This window comes from Solenopsis invicta, chromosome 8 (genome assembly GCF_016802725.1).
Source record: "Solenopsis invicta isolate M01_SB chromosome 8, UNIL_Sinv_3.0, whole genome shotgun sequence".
Taxonomy (NCBI): Eukaryota; Metazoa; Arthropoda; class Insecta; order Hymenoptera; family Formicidae; genus Solenopsis; species Solenopsis invicta.
Window position 1 is genome coordinate 9,520,150 of NC_052671.1, and position 17,459 is coordinate 9,537,608.

Here is a 17,459-nt window from a genome sequence, read left to right on the forward strand (position 1 = left end):
ACAGCGACCGAAAATATTCATCCAGCGTGTACTTAAAGTTAACTCTTGCTCTTCCGTGTTTTTTCGGAGCTAATTTGGCTTGCAATTTCTTCACGATTTGAATAACAGTCGACGGGAGGGGAGGGTTCGTTTTATTCAAGAAAACTGAAATACGGAAACGATAAGAAAACGGAAGCGTTTACTTACATTTATTTTACGTTACCCGTCGTCCCATATTGACGCAAAGATCCGCGTCTCGGGTTTCTCGATATCGTTTTCATTCGCGATTTCTGAGATCCGACGATCTTAGCCAAGTGTGCGCTCAGACGGAAGTACGGTAATAAAACTCCGGAGTTAAATGTTACCGCAAGGGAAAGAGGGAACTAACCCCCGAGTGTAGTTTCGTTGAGGAAACTTAAGCAGCCATCGGAACAGAAAAATTTCTTCGCGGAGTCGCTTCGCGGAATATAAAGTAGCCGGCGCGCGGAGTGCCGGAGTGTTTCTTCTACGTTCGGGGACCGCTCGATTGAGGATCGTATCGTCGCGTCGTCGGACCGACCGATTCGATTTGCATCCGCCGACGTTCTAGCCCAATAAAATACGCCGACACACCGGCGTCCGGCGCGATCGTTTCGAAACGTTCCTAAATTAGAGAGGACATCTTCACCGACGTTTCGATTCTAGTGGGAACCGTCGTTGCCTCGCTTCGCGAAAGAATCTCGCGATTTCGTCATCTCGCCGCTGCAAGTCTCTCGCCGCAGATATCTCTATCGTTTACTTGCATCGAAGTAGCGTTCGATTTATCGGAAGACAGGTGAGGAGAAGGAAACTTCTCGTACGATCGCGTAGCCGGACACGCCAACTGCAAATGTGCACGTCGAATGGAATAAGAAAAGAAGAAAGTATCCGGTGCGTCTTCTCGGACACACTCGTGCACGAATCCGCGCTTCCCGCAGGCCGCAAATCCCGAAAGCATTTCCATACGAAATTTCATTATGGAAATCGCATTCCGGAACGGTCTTGGAAAAGTATCAAACGTTCTTTTTTTTCCCCAGAAAGGGCCGCTGGCTACCAAATAAGGTCCGCGTGAGCAGCCCCGCGGAACGAACGGCGAGGAAGAAGGAACGCCGGCCGCGTCGAGCGAGTTTGATCGCCGCGGATAACGCGAAACTTTTATTTACATAGTCGGACAGAGAAGAAAGAGAGAGAGAGAGAGAGCCGGCGACGGACTCTTTTTACAGTCGGTTCGCGTGCTAGTTAATATCCATCCCTGATTTCCATTTATGAACTCCCCCTCAAGAATGATTTTCCGAGCGCGACTCGGTAAACTGGATTTTTACGTCAGGGTCACACGGGACCGCGTCGTCGTCGTCGTCATCGCTCGTCCATTTTCCCCGAGAGAGAGATTGCAAGAGCGCGCAGGCCTGCACGAGAATTACGGCAATGGAATCTTCAACGATGCGTACCGATAAATCCCAACGAGCGCGCGAGCGTCGGGGCACGCGGTATTAATCATTCGACGGAGTTCCTACTTATCACGATCAGCGTATAACTTAATTCCCGCTTTAGCCGGGCGTTAAATCGCACGTTCGCGCGTCCATAGCGCGGAAGGACATAGATCTCGCCCTTCGTGTTAAACCTTCTTCTCCTCCTCGCCGCGTTCGAACGACCGCGAGCCGTGATCATGCTGCGAAGCTTCCATCCGCAGCCGCGTGAAATTGAGTGAGGAGTATAATCAGATTCCTTGTAACGAATGTTCGGAAACTGGTATTTTCGAAAAAAATGTTGGTAAAAAAAACTTACTTTAATAAAGCGCATGCCAAGTGAAATCGCGCGAAGGCCGTGTGCATTAAAATTAACAGAAGTTTTCCTCCTTCGGAATTAACGGAAAAATATTTATTTCCAACGTGTGAAACGTGCTTTATACGAAAATAACTAAATAAATAAAAATAGAAATTCACGACGTGTTTACATCGTAACAAACAACGATAAAGGTAGCAAAAGCAAAAAGAGAAGAGAACAAAATTCATAAAATGTTTCGAAATTGCGTACGGAATGTATTTTAGTAGAGAGATGCAGGAAGAATTTTATCCGAAGTCACATTCTAACAAGTTGCCGAATGAATAATGTAATGTACAGAGCATGGAGAATCGTTTTGTTTTCTATAACAAAAGGAAAAAAAAAGAGACCGCGAAAGCTTAAATTATACGTTTGCGACTGACGTAGTGGATGATTGTTATCCTGGAAGCAATCTTATCGACGGTCGCAGATGCACCCGAGAGCCGGAGAGAGAATACAGAGAGAGACTTCGCCGTTTTCAAGTTTTCATTGTTTTGCGCGTTTGCCGTCGCGCGCGTGACACGAAATCGGGGCGAATGGTCGTGCTTGAGAATTTCGATCGTTTGCAGCTGTGCTCATTTTCTCTCAGCAGCAGATGTTCTTCCCGCAAAGCCACGCTCGCGTGTGTACGAGGTTGCGCGGCGCATGTACATCCCTCTCGCATAGTTATTTTACAGCTTACAGAAATTTACATTGCCGCGCGCGACATCGTCATAACGCGTGTGTGGATCTGTCTAAAATTTTATTGTTGATACAAATTAAAATCGCGCGCATGTTCTCGACGAGGTACGGTCGTTGTCGATGCGAGTGCTCGTCGACGGTTCCTAATAGCGGCGCGCATCTCTCTCTCCTATGTAATTGAAAACTTAAAACAATTTCATTTACATACGAAAGCGCTTTGATCGTGCCAGAGTCAACAGTGTTGTACAAGTTTGGTTTAACTCCGCACCTATTACTAGAATCCCCGGATGTAATTAAAGTGACGAGACCGAGGAGATGTTTTTTCGGTTACCTTTAACGCGATTTGGAAGTGTTTTATTTAATTTCGCGTTATATAAATTCCAATTTCTGGTTTTTAACAAGAGCCTGCAGACAACGGTGTTGCAATCCACTTGATTCAATTAATAACAAAATATTTGCTTAAGCATTTAACATTATATATATAACAAATGAGCGGACCAATATATGAAAGTACAACTAACTAAAGATGAGCCTTAGTCGGTCATAGTTTCGTTAGTGCTGATATATTTCTTGTGTAATTTTATGTATAAAATAAATTATACATCTTTCAACAAATTGAATTTGTTAGTGTAACTATCTTTTAACAAGCAGATTAATGACATGCCAGAGATATTAGAAAATTGCTATTATAAATTACTCTATTAACTCTATATTACTTTATCAAAAAATCATAATTCTATAGAAATCGTCGTTTTTTACCTCTTTGACTTTATTTTTTTCAAAATTGTAACGTGATAGCCAACTTCAAATGACGAATTCGTATTCAACGAGCGAAAATACATTGGAAATGTTTTTTCACAAACTCTTGTGACAAATTTTAGACTCGTGCTATTACTTCTAAAGGTGTATGATTTATTTTGTCAAGTGCAAAATATAACAATATTGAACAATTAATTTTTTTACAAAAGAATTGAGCACAATGTTTATTATTTTATATTTTCTTTCTTTGACTCTCTGTACCTATATAACAATCTGTTTGCTTGTTAAAAAAAATAATTACATTTACAAATTTAATTTGTTGAAAGGTTTATTTTGTGCCGTACCTTTTCAAGTTTATTGAAACGCGCTGATTAAATTTTCATTCTTGAAACACAGTTCCCAGTTGAACGAGAATACTAATATCACAATATTAAATTGATAATTAAGTTAATGATAATGATGTTAATAAATATCCATTATAACAATGTGTCAATAAGAATTCCCATTTTCTAAATGCAAAGAATTAAATTTAACGAATAAAAGAAAATTTATTTGGCGGATAACTTGAACTTGAAAAAATATATAAAATTGCAAGAAATGGAGCACTAAGATTCAGTTATAATTGAATCAGGTTCATCTTTAATTAAGTTTAAAAAAAAAATATATATATATATATCGTAGAAAAATTATTCCGCATAGAAACGCATAACCGAGAAGGAAAGAGCAGAACTTTGCAAGTCCAAGCATAAAGCAGCAACGTTCGCACACAAGATGCGGAGTTAATTCTTAATTGCCGAGTCAATGCTTAATTGTATCAATTCAACTCGTGACTGATTTACGCGACTGATCCTTTATTATCCTGACTATCGTCGCATATGCTTACATTATATTAACAGAGAAAGAACCAAGGAAACATTTCGTTGAGTTAGAATATTCGGTAAAACGTGAAACACACCTGATCATGTGCAATTAGCACACACGAGGGCAGAGCTCGTATAGAAAATTTCAAGAAAAGCGGTAGAGCGGTAGTTGCGACGACGAAATTGCAGTGGAGACCTTCGGAGAGCGCTCCGTTGTTGCAGTCAAGTGATAATCGTGGCCCTCAAAATGGCAAGTGCAACGGCGGTATCAGCGTGGTCTGAAAATGTCGAAAACTTCGCTGGATTGTCAGCTGGCTTTAATGCGCAACGAAGCGTGTCAACGGGGTCCCATGGTATTATTACGAAGTCTCTCCCAAGCCGCACTTGTAACCATACACGAGAGCGCCAGAATGGTACCCGACACGCCCCGCGAACTCTCGAGCAGTTGCGCTCGCAAAGAGTTGATTAAAGTCACCGGTCGGTCGGTCGATCGGTCGGTCGGTGCAACTTGTATTTTTTTTTACTTTCCCTCTCTCCTTCTCTCTCTCTCTCTTTCTCTCTCTCGTCGAACCCGAAGAGATTGGATCCAATTCAATGTTCCGCGAAAGTGCTTTGTAATCGATCGAGCGAGCAGCTCTCGCCTCGGAATGTTTCTTCCGCCAGTGTCAGTCTCGCAGCGACAGGCAGATCCACCTCCGTCAATATTAGCGATGCTTGTTCGGGACGAGGCAACACTTGCTTAATAAATCGAATTATCCGGCGCTCGCGGGGTTCGTTAAAAGTCCATTTATCCGACGATCGCGCGTCGTAACGGGCGAACGTGAAATCACGAAATACCTCCTCTACCGAAGGCGTTCGTCAAACTGACTTCATCATCGATGACGAGAAATCGACGTATCTGCTTTTAGGGGAGAAATTTATCCTCCGCGCTTCTGATTAATTACGTCTGACAGGATAAACTAGAAACTCGTTTGCTACAGTCGTAAACGGTTCACGATAATTCCAAGGTAAATTGCAAAGTACCTTTATATCTTAACATCATCGACATTTGTCTGTTACATATATCTTACGCGTAATCAACTTGTGTATGTTTTGATCAGACTTGTCGTGTAAAACTCGACGAGATTATGCAAGAAATATAATAATGCGTTGTTTCTCGACAGTTTGAAGAATAATGTATAAAATTATGACGAGCTATTATATTAATAAAGATGAAGAGAGGGGAGCTAAGATGGCGACCTTAAGCTTTTCCGATTTTCCCTAATTTTTGTAAAACGCCGTAAAAATATTGATCCATTTTTCTAGATTTTTTACACTGACAGATTAAAATTAAATTCTAAATGATCATTTATAAAGCCTTTAATGAGTTAATTTTTATTTTGTTACACAAAAAAAATTAGTATAAAAGCAACAATTATTTTCTCAAATATATGCAATGCAAAATTTTCTTGAAAAAATTTGATAATAAATTAATCTTGAACAAACATAATTTGCTTATACAAAGAAATTTGTTACTTAAATGAAGACCTTTGTTTCTTCGTGTATCCAAATTATGTCCATTAAAAAAAATCAAATTCAGGAAGATTTTATATTGAGACAATGATATGATAACTTTTTTCCGTTTGTCTGTTATTATAATGACTTGGAAAAATTCTCATTTGTCATCTTCCCCACTTTTCATCACACCTCTTTTCTTCTATATCTTGCATATACACACAATACGTACCATTTTCTTTTTATATCAACAAGAATAATCGAGCACGCAAGATGTGCGTGCCGCGTTTCAAGAGTATAGCGCACGGTCGCGGAGGATGCGATACTCTTTGTGACGAGGTAAGGGACGAAATTAATTGCCGGTCATTACCTGAAATGCCACAGCAGCGTCGCGCGCTTCGGTGCCATTATTCCGCTTTTGCCTGCGCATTTGAAAGTTCGCGTACAAAGGGTACGGATGATTTCTGCGAGTTATTATGATGTTACACGTTGCCCCTTCGCGCTCGCGCGACTTGTATACGCCGCGACGACGTATATGCAAGGGGTAACCGACTATACCATGGTACGCATAATCAGTAAGCCGCAACGGGTACACGGCGGTGGTACAGCGGTGGCGGTGGCGGCGGCGGCGGCGGCTGTATGGATAGCGCGCACGTGTGAAATATGCATTCGCTTCGCGAGACAATGCAAGCGGGACACTAAATTCTCAATCGCGATAACTGTACTACGCGGCGGCGGCGGCATACGCGTACGCGCAAATATAAAGTTCACAGTCGACAAGAGAGAGCGAGGTCGGTAATTGAGGGTACGGATCTTTTTTTTTTTCGCGCTCGACTTCCGTCGAGTCCCCTCCTCCCCCTCGCGTCGCGCGCGAGATGTGCAAGTAACGCTGCGCACCCAACGATTAGCAGTTGCATGAAAAAAATGCATTTTAAAGATCGCAATTATCAGCGAAGTAAATTCAAAGGGAAAAAGAGTGTGCGAGAGATGAGACAGACAGAGAGAGAGAGAGAGAGAGAGAGAGAGTGAGAGAGAGGAGGGAGACGGAGTTCTCGAGAGTTATCTTAATTAATCACGATTACGCCGCGATTATGTCGCGGGCGATTACGGTCGTCGTGCACTTCGCGTCGCGTCGCCCAGTTTCCAACGGCTGTATAATCACGGAGGTGACACAAATCCTGACTTGCGTATGATTTAATGCCCGCGTCGTCGTGAGTACCGCTTGAATTTCGCAAATCTCAACCGGAATAACGACTCGAGCGTCTTCCCATCGCCGCGCCGGTGCCGTGCAATGCGCGCGCTCTTTTCTCTCTTTCTCCCACGAGTGGGAGAGCGATTTGCGGCTTGGACGATCCAGCCGACTTGTGTGATAAAACGCGGCTGCTCAATGATCCGACACGACGGCGATTTGAATTGATCGTCGGTGTCGATTCGATACACGAATCCCTCCTCGAATCCTCCCTCCTTGGCCCGCGCAACGGCACGCCAAGATGAACGATGAACGATGAACGATGAACGACGACGATGACGACGACGACGTGCAAGTGGCGTGCGCCGTTCCAGCAGATAATGCAAACAGAAACTCCGTTATACCGCATAAAGCATTGGCGACCAGATTAGCGGATGGGGGAAAGAGAGGACGGCTGAAAGAGGTCGGCGAGCACGCGGGCTGCATTCTCAAGGAAGCTGCTTTAACTACTGCGCGAACGAGTTAGCGAGCTGTGTGTGTGTGTGCGAAACGTTAGGGAGCGGGCGGGATATTATGACTGTTATGGACGCGAGAAAGAAGCGCACTACCCGCGCTTCGTCGCTCCTAATTCATTACTTTCCGCAGTAAAAGACCTAAGAGGCTTTAAGCGCATTAAAACTCCTGCCACTTGCCGCTCATTTTATCGGGAAGCCGTTAGCCGCCGGTGCTCGGTATCCTGTCGAGTCGCCTCCTTAGTCCTGCGCGCGTTCGATATTATTGCTCGCCGCGGTCGCTGCCGGCGCGAGTCGCCGAGAGTCGAGTTTCGATTGGAGCCGCGCCGCGCCGGTATAAAGACGTGTATCAATTTTAATGACCGCTCTTTAATTTCAGATTATTCCATCGCGCCGCGCCGCGCCGCCGATTTCTCCGTCGAGTTATACTTGCGTCGAGGTCACGCGCTCGCACCTCGTCTCGTCTTGTTAAGTCGGATAAACGAACAAAAGTGGGGAACAGGTTTATAAACTCCTTACACAATCCCGCATTATCAGAGCGCGGTTTCGAAAAATGGTTTTTGTCCGGTTCATTACTTATCCTGGGCGAGATAGACACGCCTGATTCCGTTCCTTTCGCCACTCTATCCGCGCCCAGGAGTACGGCCTGGAGTATCTAGACCATTGAGATCTTACGATCTCTTGCCCTTCCGTTCGTATATAATTTCTTCCTCTTGCGAGCCTCACGCCATCGCGGACGCGAGGGCTTGTTGTAGTGGTATCTCCGATTTTTCTCAGTACATTAAATTATACTCGAGGGGACTGGTTGACGGCCACGAGCCCGCCTTGACCAGGCGCTTTCAACGGAGAACATAAGCGATGCAAAGAGTGTTTTACCCGTGATATGTTGTTAAGGACTTGTTAATTACAAAAGTGGCAGAACAGGATCGGCAGATAGGAGCGTTGACTCGTTACCGGTCCCGTAGAGACGACGCTCGGCTACCATCACGGCCGATCGCAATCTGCCCGACAAATCGATGTCACGATTAGAATTTTCCATGTATTCCGCTCGTCGAGTTCCTCATTTCGAAACTATCAAGGATAACTACTAGATGCAAGGAAAAGAAAAAAAGAATCAACTGTTGGCAGCAAAAATGTCGAAGAGCGTGACTAACGTAATTGAAGAAACGATGACGACACGTCTGCAGCGAAATAGGTGTCGGATGAACTAATCGTGGGTACCGATTGTTTTGATTAGTCGTCGGAAATGATTTGCCAGAGCCTGCGCGAGTTAAATGTCACGCGCGTGATGATAACCGATATTGCGCGCGCTGCGTTCTCATCGGGGGGAACGGCCCGTCGGGATTGATCGATCTATCTACGCGCCACGGCGCGCGAGGTGCGCGGAAAGCGCGCCCGGCTCGCGCGAATGTTAGATCGCGGCTTACGATCGTTGGCGAAATGACGGGCGCCGCGCCGCGCCGCGCCGCGCCGCGCGGCACACAATGCGATTGCGAATTCCGCGTGTCATTAGCCAAACCGCAAAATGCCCCAGTAGTCGCGGTATGTAGGGTGGGACTCTCGGAGCTTCTCTCCCACGCTGCGCCGCGCGCCACGACGCGGATATTCGTTATCGCGAGCCGTTCCGCGACACCGTTACGGTATACTTGCGTTACTTCTTCGATATCGCAATCGTCCGCATGGATCGTTGTGCTACCACCTTATATTGCCGCGCATCGATCGAATCGGCCGGGCCCGGTTACACCAGCATTGATTACACAGCGATTACGCGCAATCGCGGGCCGCGCAATAACGTAACTTTCGCGAGCGTTTTCACGTAGCTACAATTTTCTAGCGTGGCTCATTTAGCTCGCGCTCCTACGCTACCCGCGGCTCTTGCATGCCGCAGCCACACGGCAAGATCGTAGATCGCAACTGACAAATTAGATTTTTTGCATTTTCTCGGCTTCTCTTATCGCATTGTTAGATATAATCACTCTTCTTTTTTTGCACGTGTGATTTTACACCTTTTAACATACTTCTATGAATATAATATGCGATAATGAGAAATACTACGTTAAATATGAGAATTTTACTAGCTAGCCATGGAATTCCTTGAAACGACGTTTGTATCGTGCTTCGGTACTTCTTAGTCTTCAAACGCCTCTTTTTGCGGTAGTTCTTTCGAGTTAGAACAGCGTAACGAAAGAATGTAATTCAATTTGTTGTGTAGGGCGCAACACGAAATTTTCTCTTAACTGTCTCCTACCAAATTGTCTCTTTTCTATTATCCTCAGGTAGATATTACTTATTCCGTTGATGCAACGGTAACAAGACGTGATGACAATGTATACAGACGTGACTCGATTAACATAAAGTATTGTTTTGTTCTCGAGCTACCTCAGAAAATGGCGCACAAAGCCTGCATCGAAATAGTGGATTTAATTGTCATGCCGTGAATATCGCGTATACCGCTTTGTCATTTTATTGCATTAACTGAAAATGAGGAAGTGCATTGCATACCATTTGTAAATTTAACACGCCTTTGACATTTCTCTCAACAAGTATGCCTGAAGAAGGTAATACTTTGCCGTAGAAAAATGCAGTTTGAGAACCAAGATTGCAATGAGTCGCGAGGGCGTTGAAATTGGCGCATCCCAAAAAGTATCTGACACATTTGTTAGCCGAGAATTTCTTTTGCGATGTAGGACGTTTGATCGAAATTTATAATCCGGCATCATACACATTATAACGCGATCAGAGGAAGGCAAACGTCAGAATAAGAAAGAGAGAATTAAAAACATAAAAATAGAATGTTTTATTACTCAGTCATAGCTTTTATTCTAGAATAATATCGTTTTTTTGTTTGCTGTGTTGAACAATTTGCGAAACATGATAACCGAGAAAAGCTAAAGAAGACGATTTCACGTTTGTACATTACATTTCGAATATTTGTAGCGGCACTTCAGTTTAGCACTTCAGTTTATTTGTACATAACGCGCACTTTGAATTCGACTGTCGCATTTCGGGTAAGATACGTCACGTAAGTTTTGTTTCATCTTGTGCGCCGATTGCACCGCGGCATTTTCGTAATGCTGAAGTCATTACTGAAATACGATTGAGCCATCTGCGCAATGAATACAAATGCACTGTCTCTCCGTTATGCGTTCATAAAAATCTATACGTTCAATTTGTATTCCGTATACGAGATTGTACATAAAAATAAAAATTTTATAAGTGCAAGATTAAAGTCCCGTCTATTGATTCATGCACGCCCGACAACAATGGGACCGTCGAATTCAAATTCTGCGCGGCACGTAGATTACGTTTTCTTAAATTAATCGTTAATCGACGGCAAGCGAGCTTCGTTTGTTAAACCGTTACACGAAACATGATGCATTCGAATCGCATAAAAAGTCTTTTTATTGATTGGAACGAAATAAATAAGATTAAAGTAATACTTTACAATATTCGCGCCAAGAATTTTTCGTTATCACCATGGAGCGTCAGCTTCTATTCGCCGAGACGCTCGTAAGCTCGTATTCCTGGATGAAATTCGTCATCAACCAGAGAGAAGAGAAGTGTAAATACAATTAAATATACATAATAATTATAATTAGGAAGTGGTATCACTGTTGGCGCAGCGGCTTGAGCCAAGCTATCTAAACAATCGAGTCGAGGTTCAAACGGGTCTGGAGACACTCTCAGCTCGATGTCAAGCGATATTTTACTCTAAAAATTGATCGTGGAAGCGCACATATACACACACACACGCACGCACACACGCACGCACACTCATGCACAGTCACGTACACTCGCGCGCGCGCGCGCGCGCAGGACAGCCGTCGAAATTAAAATAATTACGTCGACGCAACATTCACTCGAGAAATCCGTCATTTGCCGATCGATTGCGAAACTATTTGCACTACAGTCGACAAATAATGCCCGTTCTCAACGAGCACGAAACGGGCGCATAATGACGAGGAGCAGCGAATTTTAAGCACACGGCCGCACGCTGGGCCAGAAGCGCGACAGGCTGCAGGCTCATCTCTTGCGTTCCACGATCACGGCACACACATTCACATATACGTATATACGCACCCAACGTAATCGTCGCACGTTCCACGAGCCGAATAACGGTGCCGGTCCGGTCGTGATTCGCGACCGAGCGGACGACGTCCTATTTACAACGAGTTTCAGCTAACCACTCTCGTCCAGACGCGCTGCAACAAATTTACAGAATCTGCGCGTGGCACACCGGGGTATACTTTTCCGCACGGGGAGAGCTCGTCTTAAATATATCTTCTCACTCTTATCACACACCGTCTATTTACACGTGGCCTCTTTCTTCCCGCACACCTCCGCACGCTCTATTTATACATAATGAATCTTCCATTTGTATTTACACACTCTAACATACCATCATATTGCACACCGTTTTAACACGCGCCGTGGAGTCGCGCTCCGAGCGTAACAAAATCCTCTAAGTAAAGCTCGTGTCCCTCCCGTTGTAATTTCGCTCGCGAGCAGCTCGTTCGACACACTCGGGTTTGACTCCAACGAACGATTCATATGTGGACGGATACGGTGCGCGATCCGTTGGACGTTCTGTTATTGTGTTGCCGTCGGACTGGCGGCGGCTGCCTCGTCCTCTGCGTCGCGCGCTGATTGTTCGGCACGTCCGGCAATGCGAATCGCAGCTTCTCCCAGAAGAGCTTGTCACCCCACTGCAGATACGTGTTCGTCTTTAAGTACAGTCGTATGTCCGGATCGAGATCGCGCTGATGCACGTCACCGACCAACACGAGAATCAGCCGACGTCTTCTGTCCCTCAGCACCTGATGGTGCGCCGACTTGAAGTCGAAGCGACACCATTCGGATTTGATGAAGTTTTCCGATAGCACCATAATCGTTCTGCGCGACGACTCTACGGCCTGGACGATGGTATCGGCTATGAAGCTGCCGACCGGAAAATCCCGATAGTGAAGGCACAGTTTGTACGAGGGATTGCCCATTTCGAGTACCGGCGCTAATTCCTCGGCGACGAACGCTTCGTCCTTCGAGCTGTAACTCACAAAAGCGTCAAACAACTTATCCCGGTCGTCTCGATCGACCTCGTGATTCCGATAGAATATCCGCACGCCGAAACGCGAATGAAACCACACGCGCAGCTCGTGACGAAACACAAATGCGAGCATGCACAGAAGTATGACGACGAGCGAAGTAGCTGAAGTGGCTACCAGTAACGGCAGATAATCCTGCAGGACCTGCTTCTCGATAATGGTCTTGGTGTAGTTGTGATACATATCGTTGTCGACGCTAATCTCGCCGGTGCAGACTGCGCTCTCGTTGCCGGATCGCTCGCGAGCGTCCGATACCGTGCTCACCGAAAAACCGAACTCGTCGTCCGCGAACACCTCATCGCCAAACGCCTCGAACTCCGTGACATTATACACACAGCGTAACGCGGCCGCGTCCGCGACGCGAATGCTCGGATCGCGCGACCACTCGCGATAACTCTGCAGGTAATCACATTCGCAGGACCAAGGATTTCCGGCTAAGCTGACCTCGATTGAACTCGGCAATGTCCATATTGCCAGGGTGGTCAGACGATTGTTCTGTAGCCGTAGTATTCGCAGGGAGCGTAGCGGCGCGAACGTGTCGTTGCCGATCGCGGCGATGCGGTTGCGTTGCAGATGCAGCTGTCTTAGAGCATCGAGTCCCTCGAACTCGTGACCGCGCAGTTCGCGTATCCTGTTGTCCTGCAGGTGCAGATCGTCGAGGTCGCGTAGCCCGTTGAACGACCTGTTCTGCACGATCTCGATGTTAGACGAATTGAGGAACAGCACTTTGAGCTTTTTGCGACCGATAAAGGCGTGACTCGACACGACGCGCAGATCGTTCCCGTCCAGATAGAGACGCGTGGCATCCATCGGTATCTGTTCGGGTAGTCTGTTGACGTGTCCGCCGTTGGAACAGTCCACCACGTTTGCCGACCACGATTGGTCGTGATAGCACGTGCAATTCTGCGGACATGTCATCTCGCAGTCGCACGCATCGAAGTCGCAGCAGTGACACAGGGCGAAGCAGTGGGTATCGTATTTGCAGAGGAACTGCGAGTGCGACGCCTCGACCAGCGGCACGAAGGCATGCTCGCGATCATATAAAAGCTTGCAATAGATGCTCTCGAGATCCATAACGCGCGGTTGCACGCGCGTCTGATTCTGCCGATTGACTCGCTGCAGCCACTCCATAGTGCAGTCGCACAGGTACTGATTGTCGCCGATGTAGAACTCCGGCAGCGATCGGTCCGATGGTACCGCGCTGATGCGCAATGCGTAGGGCTCGAGATTTCGTATTTGGTTACCCTTCAGATCGACTCGCGTCAGATTCGGCTTCTTGAAGAACGAGTAGCTCTGCACTTTGGAGATGAGATTGTCGTTGAGAAACAACAGCTCGACGCTCATGGGAATCGCGTTGCCGGTGATCTCCGTGAGCTTGTTCTCGCTCGCGTCGAAGGTGCTCAGCTGCAGCTGCGTCTCGATCTCGAAATAGTTGCCCAACTCCCGGATCTCGTTCGAGTGTATGTCCAGCCACTGCAGCCCGGTCGGTATCATTGCGTAGTCGAACCACTTGAGCTTATTATCGCTCACGTTGAGCCAAACGAGATTCGGCAGTTTGTTGAAGAGGCCGGCGATGTCGGTCAGCTGATTGCCGTCGAGGCGTATTGCCTGTAGATTGAGATTCTCGTCGAAGGTACCGGGTTCGATGTGCTGTATGCGGTTTCGCGAGAGGTTCAGAATCTTGAGTTCTTTGATACGATCGAAGATGCCCTTCGTGAGATTGCCGATATGATTTTCGGTCAATCGAAGCCCATACAGCTGCTCCACGTGGTCGAAGGTTCCGCTCGGTATCTCGGAGATGAGGTTTTCGCCGAGGTCGAGGGTGCGCAGGAGGGGAGTAGCTTTCAATGCGTCCGGCACTGATGTCAGCCGATTACCGTTAAGATGAAAGTCCTGTAGGGACGAAGCGTTTCTCAGAGAGCCCGGGTGTATCGTATGCAACCGGTTATTATCCAGTGAGAGGAGACTGAGCACGTAAAGGCCACTCAATGTAGTGGCATCTATGACTGTTAACTGATTGTCACTGAGCAGCAACGTGTGCAGGTTGTATAGCGCCGAGAACGTATTCTCTGGTAGGCTCTCCAATAGGTTCTCCTGCAGCCGTAATATCTGTAGACTATACAGATCGCGAAAAACGGTCGGGTCGAGTCGCGCGATACGATTGTTCGCGAGATCTAACACTACTAAACGCACCAGACGAGTAAACGTAGCCGCGTTCACCCATTCCGCTGTTAACTCGTTATGCGAGAGATCTAACACTAACAGCTGTGACAACTCGCTGAACAAACCGGGCGGCAAAACGCTCAATGTATTGTTCCTAAGATGAATCTCCTTTATATGGTCCTTGGCATCGCTGAAGAGCTCCGGCGGCAGGCTCGCGAGCCGGTTGTCGGCGAGTCTCAAGATGGCCAGCGACGTGAGGCCTTCGAACGCACGGTCCGCCATGAAGCTGATGGCGTTGCATTGCAGGTCCAGGCTGTGCAACCTCGTCAGACCGGAAAACGCCGCGCTCGGCAGAGACTCGACGCTGTTGTTGCTAAGATCCAACTCCCTGAGATTCGTCAAGCATTTCGCCGCCGCGTTGAAACGGAAACCCGTGATGTCCCTGAGCCGATTTCTCGTCAGATTCAAAACCTCCAGGTTAACCAGGGGACAAAGCGCGCCCTCCGGTATACCCCACATGTTGTTTTCACCAAGATCTAGCTTTTCCAGCTGTCGAAGCTCGTCAGTGAATGCCCCGGCGGATACGTCGAGCGCCATTGCCGACCAGTCGGTGTTGTGCGTCCTTACGGTGAGGTTGCGCAGTTCCTTAAGACCTTTGAACGCGTCATTAGACAGATTGCCAATCTTACAGTACTCGATTACGAGCTCGCGCAATTCGACCAGCGGCCTGAAACTCCCGGCGCTTAGGGAACTCTGATAGAATAGCGCGTCGCTGCATTCCAGCCGCAGACGCACCGTGTGCTGCGGCTGTATCACGCTGAAGTTTGTGTTCTCCAGCTCGCTATTGATGGTACGCAGGCGGCACACGAGCGACACGTCGTCCTCGGCGTCGCCGGTCGTGACCCACTTGCACTCGTCCGGTGCCTTATACCTGAGCGCCTTGCTCAGAGACGCACCTAGGACACCGAATATTGTGCCCAACAGTATGGCGAGGAAGGCAGGACTACCCCGCATCTTTCCGCCGCGTTAATCACTGTTCCATCAATGTGGAGCGGTCCCCCCCCGTGCCCCCCTCCCCGAGGGGTACCTATCTCTATTGCCAACTAACGCCACTGGGGTGCGTTTCGCGAAACCGGCGTCGATCCATCTAAACCACCACCGGGTTGCCGCGCGATTTCACCTCATCACGTCATCCATATCACTCTTTCTCTCTCTTGCCTCTCCCTGCGCTTGTCGGTCGACTATCGACCTTTTGCACCTTGCTCCTTGCACTTTACGATCCTGGCGGTCTCATCCTTGGCGATTCGTCTCGTAGAAAGAGAGCGAATCGTTCGGAGCAAACGACGCGCGCGCACGCTAACGGGACGAAATAAACGCGTTCGCGAAAGAGGAGAGGGAGAGAGGAGCAGGTTCAGCGACCCCGAGATTATCGTCTCTTCGACGGTGAGAAAAATTTCGTGGACAACGAAAAGTCACCGTCGCGGGTGCGGCGCGCGCGTGCAGGAATCCGCTAGGGCCCACGGTTCCACCAGGACTGGTTGGCGGAGGACTGTAAGGCCCTGGCGGACTCCGTTACCCTCTCCCCCCTCCCCCACCCCGTCGATCCTCCGACTGCCACCTTCCACCGCTCACCATTCCGCAGCCATCCTTCCTTCTCCCACCTTGTTCTTTGCCTTCTCCTCGTCGTCGTCGTTGTCGTCGTCGTCGTTGTCGTTGTCGTTGTCGTCGTCGTCGTCGTCGTCGTCGTCGTTGTCGTCGTCGTCGTCGTTGCGCTGTCGCCGTCGACGTCGACGTCGTCGTCGTCGTCGTCGTCGTCGTCGTCGTCGTTGTCGTTATCGTCGTCGTAACCGCCGTTGTCGCCGTCGTCGCCGTCGTCGTCCTCGTCCTCGTCCGCGTACCCAGGTCCCGACGTTCTGGTAAGTCTATAAAAACAAGACAGGTACACTCTCCGGATCTTTACAGTGGCTCCTTCGCATCTGCAGTCTTCTCCATCCACTGCGTTCTTATTTCCTTGTCCCCCCCCCCTTTCCGTTTTTTCCATCACACGTCCTTCTCTTTCTTTCTCTCTCCTTTTCTTAGTGGCACCGCGCACCTTCCCGCATCTCCTGCTCCCCTCATCACTCTTTCTCTTACTATCCTTTCCCCTTCTTGTCGATCTTCCTCCATCTCCTCTTCTCTTCCTCTCTATTCTTTCGTCATATTGCTGTTCGATCCATCCGCGAAACCTCGCTGCGCCGTCATCTGTTCTCACATCGTTTCTACGATTCTGTCACGTAGAATGGGGATCTCGAAAAAGGATGTTTGCTCGATGCCTTTATGCGAATCCCGTTTACGTTCGTGTATACTGGCTGTCCTGCGCTTTGTAAATACTTTTTGTAAATTTCCGTCGCGTTCTTCCGCGTTTCTCATGATCATCTGCTTCTGATCAATATGTACGTTGGTTTGCATTTTACGCATTTAATTTAATTTTTACGCATACATACTATAATACTACTAATATATCTAGTTGTGCTTTATTTTATTCATCAAGTTTTCTACATGCTCGCATACTTATGCTTACTGGAGAGATTATATTCTTATTTGTATCTTCTAAACTAAACCTTCATTTCTAAAAATCTTAGATAATAGAGCAGATAATTGATAACAAAAAAATTGATAATTATGTAAAAAAAAAGAAATCATCAAAAGGAAACGATTTTGGTTTGCAAAATCAAATTCTAAAAAAAATTTATCTATCTTCAATTTTTGTTTCTTAAAACTCAAATTAATTTTTCATATAATTCTAATATTCAAAATTCGCATTTTATTCCGACGACCATAAAACGACATTTATTGTGTTAGAAATTGTGTGTAACATCATATCAAGTGGTCTTTTGTTGCG

At 47.1% G+C, this 17,459-nt stretch overlaps 3 protein-coding genes across 3 annotated transcripts in view; 1 reads left to right on the forward strand and 2 right to left on the reverse strand.

Moving 5' to 3' along the window:
* LOC105200954 (lysine-specific histone demethylase 1A) overlaps positions 1-17,459 on the forward strand; it is a 130,424-nt gene that overhangs the window by 56,729 nt on the left and 56,236 nt on the right. The gene's annotated exons all lie outside the window — the stretch shown is intronic.
* The window catches only part of LOC113002939, a 126,695-nt gene that overhangs the window by 36,536 nt on the left and 72,700 nt on the right, over positions 1-17,459 (reverse strand). The gene's annotated exons all lie outside the window — the stretch shown is intronic.
* LOC105200898 (toll-like receptor Tollo) lies at positions 6,646-16,244 on the reverse strand. The gene has a single exon (XM_011168700.3). It carries the CDS (start codon positions 15,590-15,592, stop codon positions 11,861-11,863), a length of 3,732 nt encoding a protein of 1,243 aa, XP_011167002.2. The 5' UTR covers positions 15,593-16,244; the 3' UTR covers positions 6,646-11,860.